We start from the raw sequence: 17,693 nt of genomic DNA on the forward strand, positions 1-17,693 counted from the left end.
GTTACCCCAATGTTTCTATATATCTGTAACCTTGTTATGAGCTAAGGAGGCCCAGTCTGAAGGCCAGTTAGGGGCAGATTTGGGGTGAGTGCTTATTTGTGTCCTGGATAGTCCTGGAACTACAGTAGGGTGAAAACCTGTAACATAACAATACTAAAAATCGCCCCAGCCCAGATGCTCCCTGTAATGAAGTTAAAAAGTTATATACATGCAAGGCTGCAGAGTAGTCTCTGCTCAATCCAATCCAGCTGTGGAGTAGTCGCTTTACATTAGCATACTATGCGGCAACATATCACTGGTTCTGACTTGTGATATCTGTTATATATGTATGTGTGCAGGGCTCTCTGAGTTAGCAAATTATATCATTCACAGGCAGCGAGAATAACGCTGTACTGTCGTTCACAGCGAGGAGGCTTAGGAATGTATAAGCTGCCCTCCTCCCTATAAGTGCGTTCTTTTCCTATGAGCAAGATCCACCTCTGTACATCAGACAGGTATCAGGGACTCAGAACAACTCTCCCACTGAAATAGCTGATCTGAGGAGACCATTAAAATAAGGATATTTTTAGGGTGAACAACCTTAGCAACCATACGTAAGAAGCAGCAGAGCTGTGGGTCAAAATAAGTTTTAAAAATAAATCAGAATATTAGAATGTCTACATCTACATTATATCTATAAAATGTCTATCTAGATTCAATACAGTTCAATACAAAAGGGTGGCATATTCATATATGGGGCACTAGAATGTAAATGCCTGAGCCAAACCCAAGAGTAAGGGAATGGAGTGCCAGGGCATAGCATCAAGTTCATGAGCCAATCACAAAGCCGCATGATGTGGAGCTACTAATCTTTTAGGACAAGTGATTGTCATCTGAGGAAAGGCAGAGGCTAATTTGGGGCTGTTTTGGAGGCTTGAGGCGATGCTATTTTGAGAAGGCATAAACAAAGGCAGTGTGTAATTAGCATGACCAGTAGGAATGTCACAGCGAGCTACAAAGGGCAATGACTTCATCAGATTGTCTGGTGCCCCTTCTACCATTTCATTCTGATCTTCCACCCACCCTCTCTGTACAGCAGGGAGTCCCTAAAAATGTTTCTTTTTATTTGTAACAAGCTGGGGGAGCACAAGATATTCCCCCGCATGCACAGGCTGCCCGGCAAGTCTTACCTGACACAGAGACTGCGTGCGGCCGTACCCCATGCTTCTCGTTGTTGGCCAGCCTGTAAGAGAGAGGGTTGAATCTGTGAATGGTGCACATTCTTCATGGTCAAAGAGCCTGTGTCTTCTCCTCTAACAGGCTAACTTCTGTAATTAGCAGGACTAATCCATTTTCCACCCAGGCAGAGGGGGTTGAGGGAGGGCACTGAAAACTGAAAGGAAAATACCACTACCTCTTTTTTGTGTGGAGCCGAGCTGTAAAAGTGAATGTTAATGGAAGGTGGAAAGAGGAATTAATGTGGATAACAACATTTCCACCATAAACACACATTTGCTTACTGAATGCTTGGCTATTAATGAGGAGCCATATTGAACAGCGGTGACCCCATATATTGATATCTGGTTATAGATTAATACTTCACTTATATTTAGATCATAATTAAGCAGTTTATAATCTGAAGATGTTATACCTGTACAAGACTGAAGTCCTAAGGGAGAAAAATGCACCTAAAGTGCTGGAATATTTCATAACCACAAATAATATCTCCCTGTGTGATAAAGGAACAGAGTGGCTCAGTACAGGATACTGTATTGTGCTGCAGCATGTAGGTGCGCTATTAATCATGATACACTCCTATGTTATATGTAGGTGTGCTATTAATCCTGATACACCCCTATGTAATATGTAGGTGCGCTATTAATCATCATACACCCCTATGTTATATGTAGGTGCACTATTATATCCAGATACACTCCTATGTTATATGTAGGTGCGCTATTAATCCTGATACACCCCTATGTTATATGTAGGTGTGCTATTACACCCCTATGTTATATGTAGGTGTGCTATTAATCCTGATACACCCCTATATTATATGTAGGTGCGCTATTAATCCTGATATGATCCTATGTTATATGTAGGTGCACTATTAATCCTGATACACCCATGTTATATGTAGATGAGCTATTAATCCTGATACACCCATATGTTATATGTAGGTGCACTATTAATCCTGATACACCCATGTTATATGTAGATGAGCTATTAATCCTGATACACCCATATGTTATATGTAGATGAGCTATTAATCCTGATACACCCCTATAATATATGTAGGTGCGCTATAAAACCTAATACACCACTATGTTATATGTAGGTGCGCTATTAATCCTGATACACCCCTATGTTATATGTAGGTGTGCTATTACACCCCTATGTTATATATAGGTGTGCTATTAATCCTGATACACCCCTATGTTATATGTAGGTGTGCTATTACACCCCTATGTTATATGTAGGTGTGCTATTAATCCTGATACACCCCTATATTATATGTAGGTGCGCTATTAATCCTGATATGATCCTATGTTATATGTAGGTGCGCCATTAATCCTGATACACCCATATGTTATATGTAGATGAGCTATTAATCCTGATACACCCCTATAATATATGTAGGTGCGCTATAAAACCTAATACACCACTATGTTATAGGTAGGTGCGCTATTAATCATGATACACCCCTATGTTATATGTAGGTGCACTATTAATCCTTACACAAAGGGTATTTACACTATTAATCCTGATATGCTTCTATGTTACATGTAGGTGAGCTATTAATCCTGATACACCCCTATGTTATATGGAGCTGCGCTATTAATCCTGATATGCTCCTATGTTATTTGTAGGTGCGCTATTAATCCTATTACACCCCTATGTTATATGTAGGTGTGCTATTAATCCTATTACACCCCTATGTAATATGTAGGTGTGCTATTAATCCTGATACACCCCTATGTTATATGTAGGTGCGCCATTAATCCTGATACACCCATATGTTATATGTAGATGAGCTATTAATCCTGATACACCCCTATAATATATGTAGGTGCGCTATAAAACCTAATACACCACTATGTTATAGGTAGGTGCGCTATTAATCATGATACACCCCTGTTATATGTAGGTGCACTATTAATCCTTACACAAAGGGTATTTACACTATTAATCCTGATATGCTTCTATGTTACATGTAGGTGAGCTATTAATCCTGATACACCCCTATGTTATATGGAGCTGCGCTATTAATCCTGATATGCTCCTATGTTATTTGTAGGTGCGCTATTAATCCTATTACACCCCTATGTTATATGTAGGTGTGCTATTAATCCTGATACACCCCTATGTAATATGTAGGTGTGCTATTAATCCTGATACACCGCTATGTTATATGTAGGTGTTGGTGCATGGGCTTTAAGGCTGGACGCTGGCATTCCCCACTGTCTCCTGTTAAATAAACTGGGACGTTCCCTGCATTCCTTGTGTGCATTTCTGCCACTTTCTTCACAGACTCATTCACACTTGGTCATTGCCGAGTATTTTAGCAACCGGGCGGGATCAGCCATTCCTGTCTTGCCAAGAAAGCTCCGCCCAAGTCGCTATCAGGGTCAATATACAGGGTTAGTAAGGATCCGCCAGAGTCAAGTTCATCCTTTTGGAAGGCAGATTCTTCTGCACAAATACTCTTTAACCTTTGTATATTTCTCCTGTTCAAATGGCGGATAAAACTTGCCTTTATATCAGGGGGAGCTGCTATAATGTTTGGCTTAAAACAAATATGGTGGCACATACATATACATATATACATATACATATACATATACATATACATATACATATACATATACATATACATATACATATATATATATATATATATATATATATATATATATATATATATATATATATATATAGACAAATACAAGATTCCTCTGCACTCAACCCATTATCAATATATTTAAGACAGCGACATTTTGTGCATACTGCTACTGAAAAATGCCTTACCCTTTAAACAAAACAGGGATTGTTTGTCCATATATTGCAATATATTTAAGCTGGCCAACTACGTCAAAGTCATCCCATATCTGGCCAGTCCTATGCTCAATTTTCATCTGATTCATTAAGAATTCTATGGTTTAATTATACATTTTATAAAAGGGACGAATACGTTTTACCTGCAACTTACTCGCTGCTTTCAAAGTAAAACTCCCAAACTTGGCTGCCCTTTTATTAGACACCAGTGGGATCCCACTGCCCTTTTATTAGACACCAGTGGGATCCCACTGGTGTCTAATAAAAGGGCAGCCAAGTTTGGGAGTTTTACTTTGAAAGCAGCGAGTAAGTTGCAGGTAAAACGTATTCGTCCCTTTTATAAAATGTATAATTAAACCATAGAATTCTTAATGAATCAGATGAAAATTGAGCATAGGACTGGCCAGATATGGGATGACTTTGACGTAGTTGTTCAGCTTAAATATATTGCAATATATGGACAAACAATCCCTGTTTTGTTTAAAGGGTAAGGCATTTTTCAGTAGCAGTAGCACAAAATGTCTCTGTCTTAAATATATTGATAATGGGTTGAGTGCAGAGGAATCTTGTATTTGTCTATATGTTTTTTGTGGTCACACCCTCATTGCACCCCCGCCTAATGATTTTAAAAACTAGTGGTGAGCACAACTTTCCCCCTGTTTGTTATATTATATATATATATATATCTATATATATACACACATACATACACACTCACAAAAGTTTAACACACACATTGGCTCTCTCCAGTGCAAGTGTCAGGACTATGAAGATAAAGCCACTGAATTGCAGATCCCCTGATTTAGCAGAGATTAGCTGAGGGCTATTTAGAAATATGTCCATGTGTTGGCCAATGTACCATTATATTGCCCCTGTGCTTCTCATCTGCTGTCAGCACTTCAGCCGGGGTCACTGTTGATTTAACCTTTTTCTTTTTACAGAAACCTGTCATTCACAGATCCATTATCAGTGGCCCTGCAGCTGTTCTGGACTGCAATTCCCAGAATCCTTCTCAAAGCCAATGACCTGAAACAAAATGCCGGGGGGGGAGGCTCTGATTCTGCGAGGGCAGCGGAGGGGAATTTATGTAAATCTGCACTAACCTGATAAACAGAGGTTAAATGAAACCTACAAAATCAATATAAAACATAATCCTACACCTTTCAGTGTAATGCAGCCCCACATCAATAACATTCCACCGAGAAGCGTTCAAAGATCTCAACAGCTTCGACTGATACAAATGAGAATCAACGCAGAGAGTTTCATTGCCCAAACCCCTTCCATTTCCACCTACAGCTCTTCTAAGTTTCAGTATTCAAATAATCCATCACATAGTATATAATTAGGATATTTGAAGTCACTGAGGGGTTGTTCTGTGACCATATAAAGGCACAAGGCTGCAGGCTGAGTTATACAGGGAACTCTGAGTATCACTCATGTATTATAAGGGATAATGTACCCCCTACTGTAAATGATAAGGATATTAGAAGTCACTGAGGGGTTGTTCTGTGACCATATAAAGGCACAAGGCTGCAGGCTGAGTTATACAGGGAACTCTGAGTATCACTCATGTATTATAAGGGATAATATACCCCCTACTGTAAATGATAAGGATATTAGAAGTCACTGAGGGGTTGTTCTGTGACCATATAAAGGCACAAGGTTGCAGGCTGAGTTATACAGGGAACTCTGAGTATCACTCATGTATTATAAGGGATAATGTACCCCCTACTGTAAATGATAAGGATATTAGAAGTCACTGAGGGGTTGTTCTGTGACCATATAAAGGCACAAGGCTGCAGGCTGAGTTATACAGGGAACTCTGAGTATCACTCATTTATTATAAGGGATAATGTACCCCCTACTGTAAATGATAAGGATATGTGACCATATAAATGCATAACAGGATTTTAGGTTTGTCCCATAATTAATAGTGAATGATCTAGACCTGAAAAGTACACATCAGTTATCACACACTGAGTAAGAAGATACTAGTTAGTGAATTGTTAATACTTTCAAAGAGACTGGGCCTTTGCTAAACATTAGTCTCTCACATATAAAGAGCTGAGGGTTAATACAAGGCAAATGTTAACGTTACAGAGCAGGCAGATAAATACTTACTTTGGTATAGATGGCAGAGCTCTCTCGCCTTCTGCATTGAAAAACAAACAAGAGGGAAGTTGTTAAGAGTTTTGCATCATTTTCCTGACAGGGGCAACAGACAAAACTATTATTTAGAAAAGTATCAAATAAAGGATACAAGAAGCACCTGTTGACATCACAATGCAAATAGTTGTATCTACTAATTATAATTTTACTGTACACTGACCTAAATCTGCTTTATTTCTACAGCAATATCAAGTGATAGCACAAACAATGTGTTATAAGTTTTTTTATGACAATTTCTTCATTAAAGCCATTAGTTAGGAATTGGTTAAAAAAAATATCCATTATAAGTAGATTCTGCAAACTGCCACTAGGGGGCCCATGGAAGGAAAGCACATTGGCAACATCCTTGAAGAACAGCAAAGCTGCAAAGGCTTCAGATATGTACAGAGCCAATGGGTTCTTAGTGCAGCGTTCTAGATAAGCAATAATACATGAGAGCATTACATTTTTTCGCCTTGTTTTATCGTGGAAATGACGCCCATAGACTTTAATGGGTGTTGGCGGCAATTTGCCGACAGCGAATTTTTGGCGAAACGAAACGGCTCAAATTCGCCCATCCCTAACCAAGATGTATTAAGGTGACAGCACAACCTGTGGCTACTACAGAATATTGTATAGAACCTAACATCCCTCAAGTAAAAAGAAATATGTTTTTAAAGGGGTGGTTCACCTTTGAGTTAAATTTTAGTATGTTATAGAATGTCTCATTCTAAGCAACTTTTCAATTGGCCTTCATTCTTTTTTTTTTTTCTTTTTTTTTATTATTTGCCTTCTTCTTCTGGCTCTTTCCAGCTTTCAAATGGGGGGTCACTGACCCCATCTAAAAAACAAATGCTCTGTAAGGCTACAAATGTATTGTTATTGCTACTTTTTATTACTCATCTTTCTATTCAGGCCTCTCCTATTAATAGCCCAGTCTCTTATTAAAATCAATGCATGGTTGCTAGGGGAATTTGCACCCTAGCAAAAGAAATAGGGATGGGTGGTTAACCTTTGAGTTAAATTTTCGTATGTTATTGAATGTCTCATTCTAAGCAACTTTTCAATTGGCCTTCATTTTTTTTAATTATTTGCCTTTTTCTTCTGACTCTTCCCAGCTTTCAAATGGGGGGTCACTGACCCCATTTTAAGACAAATGATCTGTAAGGCTACAAATGTATTGGCCATTCTTTTTCATATCCCAGTCTCTTATTTTTAACAAAGCATGGTTGCTACAATAATTTTGCCCCTAGCAACCAGACTTCTGAAATTGCAAACAGGAGAGCTGCTGAATACAAATCTAAATAACTGAAAAACCACAAATAAGAAAAAAATAAATCTAATTGCAAATTGTCTCAGAATGTCTCTCTACAACATACTGACAGTTAATTTAAAGGCGAGAAACCTCTTTAAATAGAGTAGGCGTGTCCCTCACATGGGGTTCGTTCAATTCCTGGCCACTGGCCCTTTACCAGTATAGCCTCATCCCTTTCGGATTTGGTTTATTCCGTAGAAAGCCAAAGGGCAAATTCCAATTTCCCTGGTAACTGGCCGTATTGGGACTAATTATTGACTTATGGATTTAATGCAAACACCCTTATAGTCAGTCAGTATTACTGTGTCAGTCCTACATAGGTGATAAATTAGAGAAGTCCAGTAGGAATGAGAATCCTAAATCCTGGGCACATTATGTATAATTCTACTCTGTACGAGTGCAGATCCTGTGATCTATAATGTTGTCTGAATTGAATTTCCCCGGCTCATTACTCTTCAGTCCTGAGACACAAGCATTGGGTTGCAGAAGTAATGGTTCCTCATATCTAGGTGGGTTCTGTAGAAAGGGGACCGGTATGTCCCAACAGCTAGGAATAGATGATTCCCAATTAGCAAAGAGCTGGTAATGTTTTTGTAGGCAGTTGATTTCCCATACAGGCTCATCTGTACCCCTTGCACTAATAGTGATCTAGTGACAGGGGATATAGAGGGTGACCTCTTTTGCACAATGATGATGAGCAGCAGCAGACACAGCTCTGAGTTGATGTGATGTGTCATGTCCTTCAAACCAGGCCTGCAGGGGGGAACACAAGGCAGCCATCTTGTCCAGGAGGAAGGAGAGCAGCCCCCCAGCAGAGAGCAGCTGTACAGATGAATTAGCATCAGTCCTGCCACTGATTTGCTTGAAGGAAAAGCGACAGTAAAAATGGCACAATCCTCCTGAGTATTTGATCCCTACAGGCTTGTTTGCCCTATAATTGGTCCATTTAGAACAAATCCTTCCTATACCTGCTGATCTTGTTAAAGGAACAGTAACATCTAAAAATGACAGCGTTTTAAAGTAATACAAGTATAATAAAGAGTTGCCCTGCACTGGTAAAACTGCTGTTTTTGCTTCAGAAACTCTACTATTGTTTATATAATAAACTGCTGTGTAGCAATGGGGGCAGCCATTCAAAAGAGAAAAGGCTCAGGTTACCCAGCAGATAGCAGATAATCCCATTATGTTCTACAGAGTTTATCTGAACAGTCACAAATATGGAGCGCTCACCTCCCAACTCGTCTCACAGTTGCTGTGCCAGGTGCTGAACCGGAAGACCCCAATCCTGTCGAAGGGTCACATCAATACTCCAAGAAATTACCAGCAGCACACTGTTAGTCTTGCATAAGTGCTCAAGTGCAGATTTATTGTGTAGCCCATAGCATACAAAGGCAACGTTTCGGACCTCCCAGGTCCTTTATCAAGGCTTGACAAAGGACCTGGGAGGTCCGAAACGTTGCCTTTGTATGCTATGGGCTACACAATAAATCTGCACTTGAGCACTTATGCAAGACTAACAGTGTGCTGCTGGTAATTTCTTGGACTACAGAGTTTATCTGTCATCCACTATTTAACCTGTGCCATATAGACTTTTTTCATTTTCCACCCTGGCTACACAGCAGCTTGTTTATATGAACTATAGTAGTACTTATCTGTTATCTACTGTGTATCCTGTGCTTGAATGGCTGCCCCCATGGCTACACAGCAGCTTGTTTATATAAACTATAGTAGTAATTATGTTATGTACTGTGTATCCTGTGCTTGAATGGCTGCCCCATGGCTACATAGCAGCTTGTTTATATGAACTATAGTAGTACTTATCTGTTATCTACTGTGTATCCTGTGCTTGAATGGCTGCCCCCATGGCTACACAGCAGCTTGTTTATATAAACTATAGTAGTACTTATCTGTTATCTACTGTGTATCCTGTGCTTGAATGGCTGCCCCCATGGCTACACAGCAGCTTGTTTATATAAACTATAGTAGTACTTATCTGTTATCTACTGTGTATCCTGTGCTTGAATGGCTGCCCCCCATGGCTACACAGCAGCTTGTTTATATAAACTATAGTAGTACTTATCTGTTATCTACTGTGTATCCTGTGCTTGAATGGCTGCCCCCATGGCTACACAGCAGCTTGTTTATATAAACTATAGTAGTACTTATCTGTTATCTACTGTGTATCCTGTGCTTGAATGGCTGCCCCCATGGCTACACAGCAGCTTGTTTATATAAACTATAGTAGTACTTATCTGTTATCTACTGTGTATCCTGTGCTTGAATGGCTGCCCCCATGGCTATACAGCAGCTTGTTTATATGAACTATAATAGTGTTTCTGAAGCAAACACACCAGTTTTACCAGTGCAGGGCAACACTGCATTATATTTTCATTAGTTTAAAACACTTTCAGTTTTCGGTGTTACTGTTCCTTTAACAAAGGGGGATCATTCAATTTAAGTAAAGTTTGGATATTCTGTGTGTGGCAAAGTTTTCCACAAAATGTGTTGATTGAATAATTAAAAAGACTTATCTCAGTAAATGGGAATGTGGCTAAACTTTCATTTAACCTTTTTGCTTCTTCCCGGCAGATGTTCAGAATTACAGGAAGCAATGGATTACGGAGTAAAATCAAAAACCAACTCTTTTTTTTTTTGCAAGTCAGACAGACCGTTCATAAACTGCTCCAAAAACATCAGCTTCAAGAAAAACTAAAGCAAAAAGCAAGAGAAACCTTTCTGGTAACTGGGATTCTGTTAAGACAGAACTGCTGATTTTCGGAGGAAACAAAGTACAGGAAGTCCCATGAGTATCAGGAAATAACCCCCCCCCCCCCCCAATGAAAGCACAAAAAGGAACTATATACCCATTTTTTACTGAAATAAAACAAATGTATCTCCCTTATGTAAATACTTCATGCTGGTTTCAGGTAGAAGTAACCTGTGTTCTCTTATGATACAGTATCACTTAAAAGCTTTGATTCTTAACTTTAAAATCAGGAACTTGATATTGAGCCCAGGTTTAAAGAGGTGGTTCATCTTTAAATTAACTTTTCATATGTTATAGAATGGCCAATGCTCAACTTTTCCATTGGTCTTCTTCGATATAGTTTTTTTTTTTAAATTATTTGCCATTTTCCATCTAAAAAACAAATGCTCTGTAAGGCTACAAATGTATTGTTATTGTTACTTTTTATTACTTTCTATTCAGGCCTCTCCTAGTCATATTCCAGTGCATGGTTGCTAGGGGAATTTGGACCCTAGTTACCAGTTAATACACAAATTGAAGAGATGCTTGATAAAAAGCTAAATAACTAAAAAAACACAAATAATAAAAAATGAAAACCAATTGCAAATTGTCTCAGAATATCACTCTCTTCATCATACTAAAACCCCTTTAAAGGGGTGATTCACCTTTCAGTTCACTTTTAGTATGTTCTAGAATGGCCATTTCTAAGCAACCCTTCAATTTGTCTTCATTATATATTATTTTTAGTTTTTTCAATTCTTTGCCTTCTTCTTCTGACTTTTTCCAGCTTTTATATGGGGGTGACTGACCCCTTCTAAAAAACAAATGCTCTGTAAGGCTACACATGTATTGTTAGTGAGACTTTTAATTACTGATTTTTATTCAGGCTTCTGCTATTCATAATCCAGTATATTTAAATCAATGCATTGTTGCCAGGAGAATATGGACCTTAGCAACCAGATTGCTGAAATTGCAAACAGGAGAGCTGCTTAATAAAAATCTAAGTAATGCAAAAAGTACAAATAATAAAAAATGGAAACCAATTACAAATTGCCTCAGAACATCTCTATCATACTAAAACTGAAAGGTGAACAAGCCCTTTACAGGAGAACTAAAGTTTAACTAACGAAGTTGGCTAGAAATGTTGTACTTGATGTTTTGTGCTTCTGTACAAGCACAAGGCAACCACAGCCCTTTAGCAGTAAAGATCTGTGTCTCCAAAGATGCCCCAGTAGCTCCCCATCTTCTTTTCTGCTGATTCACTGCACATGCTCTGTGCTGCTGTCACTTACTGAGCTTAGGGAGCCACTCACAATATACAGTACACATAGAATAGAAATGTCACAATATAAGGCTGATTAGTAATTAATACACATAATTACTACATGGCAGCACAGAAACCAGTGCAATTAGCATCAGAATTTAATAATCAGCAAACCTGTAGCATCAGCTTATATTACAGCCAGGGAAGCTCATTTTCTGCTGGATAATTAGTGACGAGCCCTAAGCTTAGCTTCTCAACAGCCAATCAGAGCCCACTGAGCATGTGAGTGTCACAGACACTTTCCAAGATGGTGACCCCCTGTGACAAGTTTGAAGTCCTGGATCATTGCTGCTATTGACAAGCTCAAACTTTAGCCTCGTGCAATAAGTTCACTATATAAAATATGGTATTTTTAGCCACATTCATTTTTAAGGGTTTCGTTCTACTTTAAGGCGGGTCTCTCTTAATAAAGTTAACTGTTCTGCTACAATAGGCAATAGCAATGAAAACAAGGTGCAAAAAGATGTTTGCTTGATGTGAATATTATCACATTAAAATGTGAGTATTTTCTCACGTCCCGCTGCCTGGGGGCCCTGCACAGTAAATCGATATGGGTTGGCCTGTAAGGAGCTTTGATAAATTCAAGGGAGAATTTCGGAAGAATGTGTGACCTTGTACAAGTTGGAATTTAAAGGGCACAAGGAAATGAACACTGACAAGAAAATCTGCTGCTGAAAGGGCAAGTCTATAAAGCTGCATATTTTATATTATTCGTGTATGTCTAAACAGCATTAGAGCATTGCCATCGTACTGCTTTCCAACCAACACTCAACTCCTCAAGCTGTCTGGCAAATTAGTAACTCTGCACTCGGTACAACATATTCACTTCAATGGCTATTCAGGGTGTTGCGACAACCCCATTTCCAACATAAACAGAAAAATGATCCCCTGGGCATAAAAGGGAACCAGGGAGAAGGAGCTGTAAGTCTTGAATCTCCTATAGGCATGTGGATGATTTTCAGCATTGAATCTGAGAAGGTCGCAGTATACAAAGTAACACAAAGCAAATATTCACTAGGGAATGAATGCAATGGGATGTGTTTTCCTGACTGCTCTTGAACATACACAGAAGCTTTTAGGAATACAAGTCCCATTAGGATGCCCGTAAGCAGGCCCGAGGCACAACACCAAAAAAAAAAAAAAAAAATTCCATTTACCTTTTTGTGGCCTGATGATAAAAGATTCTGAGGCTCCACTGACGAGGCGACAGTATCCATCTATCAAGTCCGCCATGTTCTCAGCGATGGTGAGGGACGGGGCTGTCACAGTCAGAGGCTGAAGGGAAGAGGATGTCCAACAAAAGAGGCATTATAGGAACGTGTGGTGTCACAGAACAGCTGCATCCTAAACTCAGAGCAATGTATACTGTATATCAGCCCCATTAACTCTTCTACTGAATCAGAGCAATGCATACTGTCTATCAGCCCCATTAACTCTTCTCCTGAATCAGAGCAATGTATACTGTACATCAGCCCCATACACACTAATTAACTCTTCTCCTGAATCAGAGCAATGTATACTGTACATCAGCCCCATACACACTAATTAACTCTTCTACTGAATCAGAGCAATGTATATAGTACATCAGCCCCATACACACACACACTCATTAACTCTTCTACTGAATCAGAGCAATGTATACTATACATCAGCCCCATACACATTTATTAACTCTTCTACTGAATCAGAGCAATGTATACTGTACATCAGCCCCATACACACACACACACTCATTAACTCTTCTACTGAATCAGAGCAATGTATACTGTACATCAGCCCCATACACACAAATTAACTCTTCTCCTGAATCAGAGCAATGTTTATAGTACATCAGCCCCATACACACACACTCACTGCCCTGACTCTGTAGCTTTGTGTCCCCACCCCACCACGTGTACAGACACTTACCTCTGGGGCGCCAGCAATTTTCAGCTGTAACATCCCCTTTCTGTCCTTGTCTTCACTGCTGGAATACTGAATCGTTTGGACCTGAGTAAAGTCTGCCAGATGGGTGGGCTGAAAAACAGTGAGGGGGGGATTACAAAGTGAGTATCAAAAGTATTCTTGTAGCCTGTGTTTCCTTACTGGAAATACTGGGCATCAGCACACTTTAACTGAATGGAGTAGACTTAGCAGAAAGTGGGTAGGGTTTTTGGAGTAGGGGCATAACTGGGAATTGCTGGGCACAGGTAAGGCGAATCAACAGAGTGTTAGTCCTAAAATGTTTACGTTGTTGGAATGCACCATAGTTCATCTGTATTTATTAAATATGTAAAAAGGGAGGCTGCCATATAACTTCATGTAGAATCACTCAGTACATTTCTGGGCACTTCAGCAATAAACCTGAATTATCACAGTCATTTAAACTGCGAATAGCATTAATATTTAACCTGTGAACTCCCTGCAGGTTATGAATTTATTGAAGCATCACCTGGTGCTTCCCTGCCCAGCTCTATAACTCTCGTCTCATTGAGTGATAGAATTGAGCAGGAAAATGTCAAGAGACGCTTCCTGATTCAGTTGAATAGCTTTTGCCATTCTGCAGGAAAAAAAGGTGAAGTTGAGGTCACTTATAAAAACTGCTAAAATAGCAAAGCCTAGCTGTAAAACAGATTTATTACACACCCGCTTTACTACATATTGCACTGACAGTTCTCCTGTAACGTTAAGACAGAGATCGGTGTGCTCAGAACAAAATACTTACATTAGAGCCCTTGTCTGTGAGGTAACTAATCCCTTCTTCTGGGCCAATAGCCAACTCCACTGATATAATCCAACTAGACTTTTATTGGTGTCATATAAAGCCAACAGGGAAAGGAGAGCAGGAAAAGGAAAAATAAAACCATTAGTACAATATCCCAGTACAGAGGGTGTATCTATATAGAAAGAAAACTGCAGCAATGAATACAATGAATACAGAGCAGCTGATTTTTACATTTTTATTAACATTTAATTTAGTTCTAATGGGGCACTCTAATCTGAAGGTTCGTAGGATTTAGGACCGACTGCATTCCAATCCTGCTTTATGTATTGTTTAGATTCCCCTTGGCATTCAATAGGGATATAGATATAAATCTACAGATGTATACAGGACCTCATGCTGGAGCCAGCTACTATGGGAAGAAATGCTATAATCCATAATCTCTTTCATAAGTGATAAATGTAAATTGTTTATATTTTGTTAGATGAAGAGTTTCAACCTGATCCCTGCATGCTCTTTGCAATATATCGCCACCTAGTGGATTAGGAAAACAGAAAATAATCTGCAATCTAAAGGTGGCCATACACGTAGAACCAAACGAGCAGATATCTACCCAATATGCCCACATTGAGGTGGGGGGATATCGGGCTGATCCAATTGTGGGCCCTAGGGCCCAACGATCGGATCACAACGAAGGGTAAACGGGCAGTCGGATCACACGACGCCAGGGCCGGAACTAGGGGTAGGCAGAGTAGGCACGTGCCTAGGGTGCAAAGGTGGAGGGGCGCCAGGCACATACTTACTCCTACCCCTAGTCCGGTCCCTTCTCTGCCGACCGCCCATCTGTGCGAGTACGCGAACACATGCGTCGATTTGTGCATGTGCAGAAGCGTCTATGCGCTGATGCGTCTTTTCGCTCATGCGCAGAAGCGCGCAACTAGCCAGAGCAGCAGCCGGGCAGGCTGCCTAGGGCGCCTGCCCGGCTTGGCCAGGCTCTGCGCGACGCACCAACGAACAAAATGCGGTCTGCCTTCCGACGGGATTTTTAGTCCTGTCTGATCGACTTCTGCCCGACTTTCAGCCAGATATCAATCAGGGAAGCCCGTCGGAAGGGCCCCATACACGGGCCAATAAACTGCCGACTTGGGATCAAGTACAAATGACTGTTTTATTATTACAGACAAAAAAGGAAATCATTATAGAAAAAATGGATCTATCTATGGGAGACTGCCTTTCCATAATTTCGGGACTTTCTGGATAACAGATCCCATACCTGTATTTAATTTGACCTTTCATTCTGCTTTTGTCCACAGAAAAATGCCATCTGGTGCTATGGGCGATGACAACAACTTGCTAGAAAAGATTGGCATTATTATTTCTTTACAGGTCATTTTTTTTTCATATTCAGCTTCTGTTCTAATGTGCAGTCCACTACCTTGTTGCTAGCGTCACTAAACATAGCAACCAGCAGGCAGAAATAGAGAGGCAACAGAGCACCCAAGTTAAAAAAATGTAAAAAAAAAAAAAATGTCAGCATGACACTGTCTACGGCACAGGAACATTTTATTTTAAGGTTAAAATTCCCTTTACGAATATGAAACACAAGTAGCCTGCAAGCAATGACTGGTAGTGAAATTGGGCTTAGCTTCCTGCTGTGACCTCTTTATAAATGGAGTCTTTATTCTGCACAGACTTCCCTTATTTAGCAAAGTCTTTTAGTGCAGAGAGATTTTTTTTTCTCCCTTTACCCACAGACGTGAGACTCCAAGCTCCCATGTTGCCTCTGTATCAACTGTATCGGCTAATGAATAGCAGTCTTGGCATGCGATTTCCCAGTAAAGGAACAGAGTCCATATTGGCACCTACATGCACCAACCTCTGGGCAAAACTTAACCCTCCCCTCCTAAACTTGCATCTTTGTACATGATAACCTCCACTGCAATCAGCATTATTATTTTTCCGTCCATCAGTAATGTGGGACTATTATGGTTTCATATTTACGACTACAAGAGATCGTTTAGCTTTCTTTCTTTATAAGCACGTCTTACTTTCCGCATCACTAGTTATTGTCTCTCAGTCGGTCTTGGGGTATTCATATGTACACAAAGAAAACTGTAGTAATGCCCATAAGCAAAATACATAAATCCAGTTCCCATAGCAAGTGTGTTTGTATAGGGATGCCATGTTTGCACAGGGACCTGGTTGCTGCACTCTATACATAGTGAGAACAACAATGAAAAATGTATAGAATGGTTCCACCATCCTCCCTGCTGAATGTTTCCCTACTCTTTCCTTAAGGTGGCCAAGAAAGATGGTTTGTTTCAATACACACGTGTAGAGCTGAATGGTCAGATATACAGACAGAAACAATAGAATTCTACTTGTATCAGCACTAACAATGGCCGATGTTTGAGTCCCTTCAAAGGCAATCAATCAAAATCTTCTGGCCAGTCCGATCGAGGAGCCGAGCGATACCCAAGTCTTCTGCTGATATTGGTCGGCTCTTTTCCCACCATACATGCACCGAATATCGCACGAAAATATATTTTATACGATATTATCTGTGCGTCTATGGCCACCTTTACTCTACACAAAAGACTTTACACATTGTGCTTCTTGTGCACTGTATCATTCCATTTCTATTGTTATCCATAGTGATCATGCAGTTTTGTTAAATGTCACACTAAAGCCAACACATACTAAATATATCCACATATACACAGAGTGCTTGCTAGATCAGCCACTGCCATGTACATGTTAGCTGGTTAAACTGTCAAGTTTCATTAAAAGGCATGTAACGACAAAAAAAATTAAATCCCATTTTTACTTTCTTTAATGAAAAATAAATCTATCTCCAATATACTTTAATTAAAAACTGTGCACCATTTTTATAAGAAACCTGACTGTATGCAGTGAAATTCCCCCTTCGTTTTACTTGTTCTGACTGTTGCAGATAGAAAACTTCAGACGGTCCCTAACTGCTCTGCAGGGAAACTGATCATACTTTGAAACAGCAGGGGGAGCCCCCCCACCTTACTTCCCTGACCTCGAGCAACTTTGTTTGTTTCCCTATAAAGCAGCCGGCGACTGTGTAGAGATTTGTATCCACAGACCCAGTGCAGTCTGTATATTCCGATTATTAATCGGTCTTGTTGTATCTGCTTCTATGGCACATATTATTTGACGTGTGCTGTTTTGATAATGCTATGATGATTCCTAAGCTTAACCTCCCAACTGAAGCCCAGACCACACTGAGCATGTGCATAGTCTTGGTCTTGCAAATTTATTTAACAAAGTTACAAGATGATGACGGCCAACTTTGAAAACATAAATCATTTGTCTAATTAGGTGCAGTCAGGGCCGGAACTAGGTGTAGGCAGAGTAGGCACGTGCCTAGGGCGCAAAGCTTAGGGGGCGCCCAGCG

General features: G+C 39.9%; 1 protein-coding gene across 18 annotated transcripts in view; it reads right to left on the reverse strand.

Moving 5' to 3' along the window:
- Nucleotides 1-17,693, reverse strand: part of ptk2.L (protein tyrosine kinase 2 L homeolog) — a 215,009-nt gene that overhangs the window by 55,905 nt on the left and 141,411 nt on the right. For all 18 annotated transcript variants that reach the window (XM_041565379.1, XM_041565370.1, XM_041565366.1 and 15 more), the window contains 5 exon segments: nucleotides 14,273-14,350; nucleotides 13,477-13,584; nucleotides 12,726-12,843; nucleotides 6,157-6,187; nucleotides 1,170-1,222 (listed from right to left, as the gene is read on the reverse strand). In XM_041565379.1, coding sequence (XP_041421313.1) covers nucleotides 1,170-1,222; nucleotides 6,157-6,187; nucleotides 12,726-12,843; nucleotides 13,477-13,584; nucleotides 14,273-14,350 — 388 coding nt within the window.

Source organism: Xenopus laevis, chromosome 6L, assembly GCF_017654675.1.
Source record: "Xenopus laevis strain J_2021 chromosome 6L, Xenopus_laevis_v10.1, whole genome shotgun sequence".
NCBI classification, from domain to species: Eukaryota; Metazoa; Chordata; class Amphibia; order Anura; family Pipidae; genus Xenopus; species Xenopus laevis.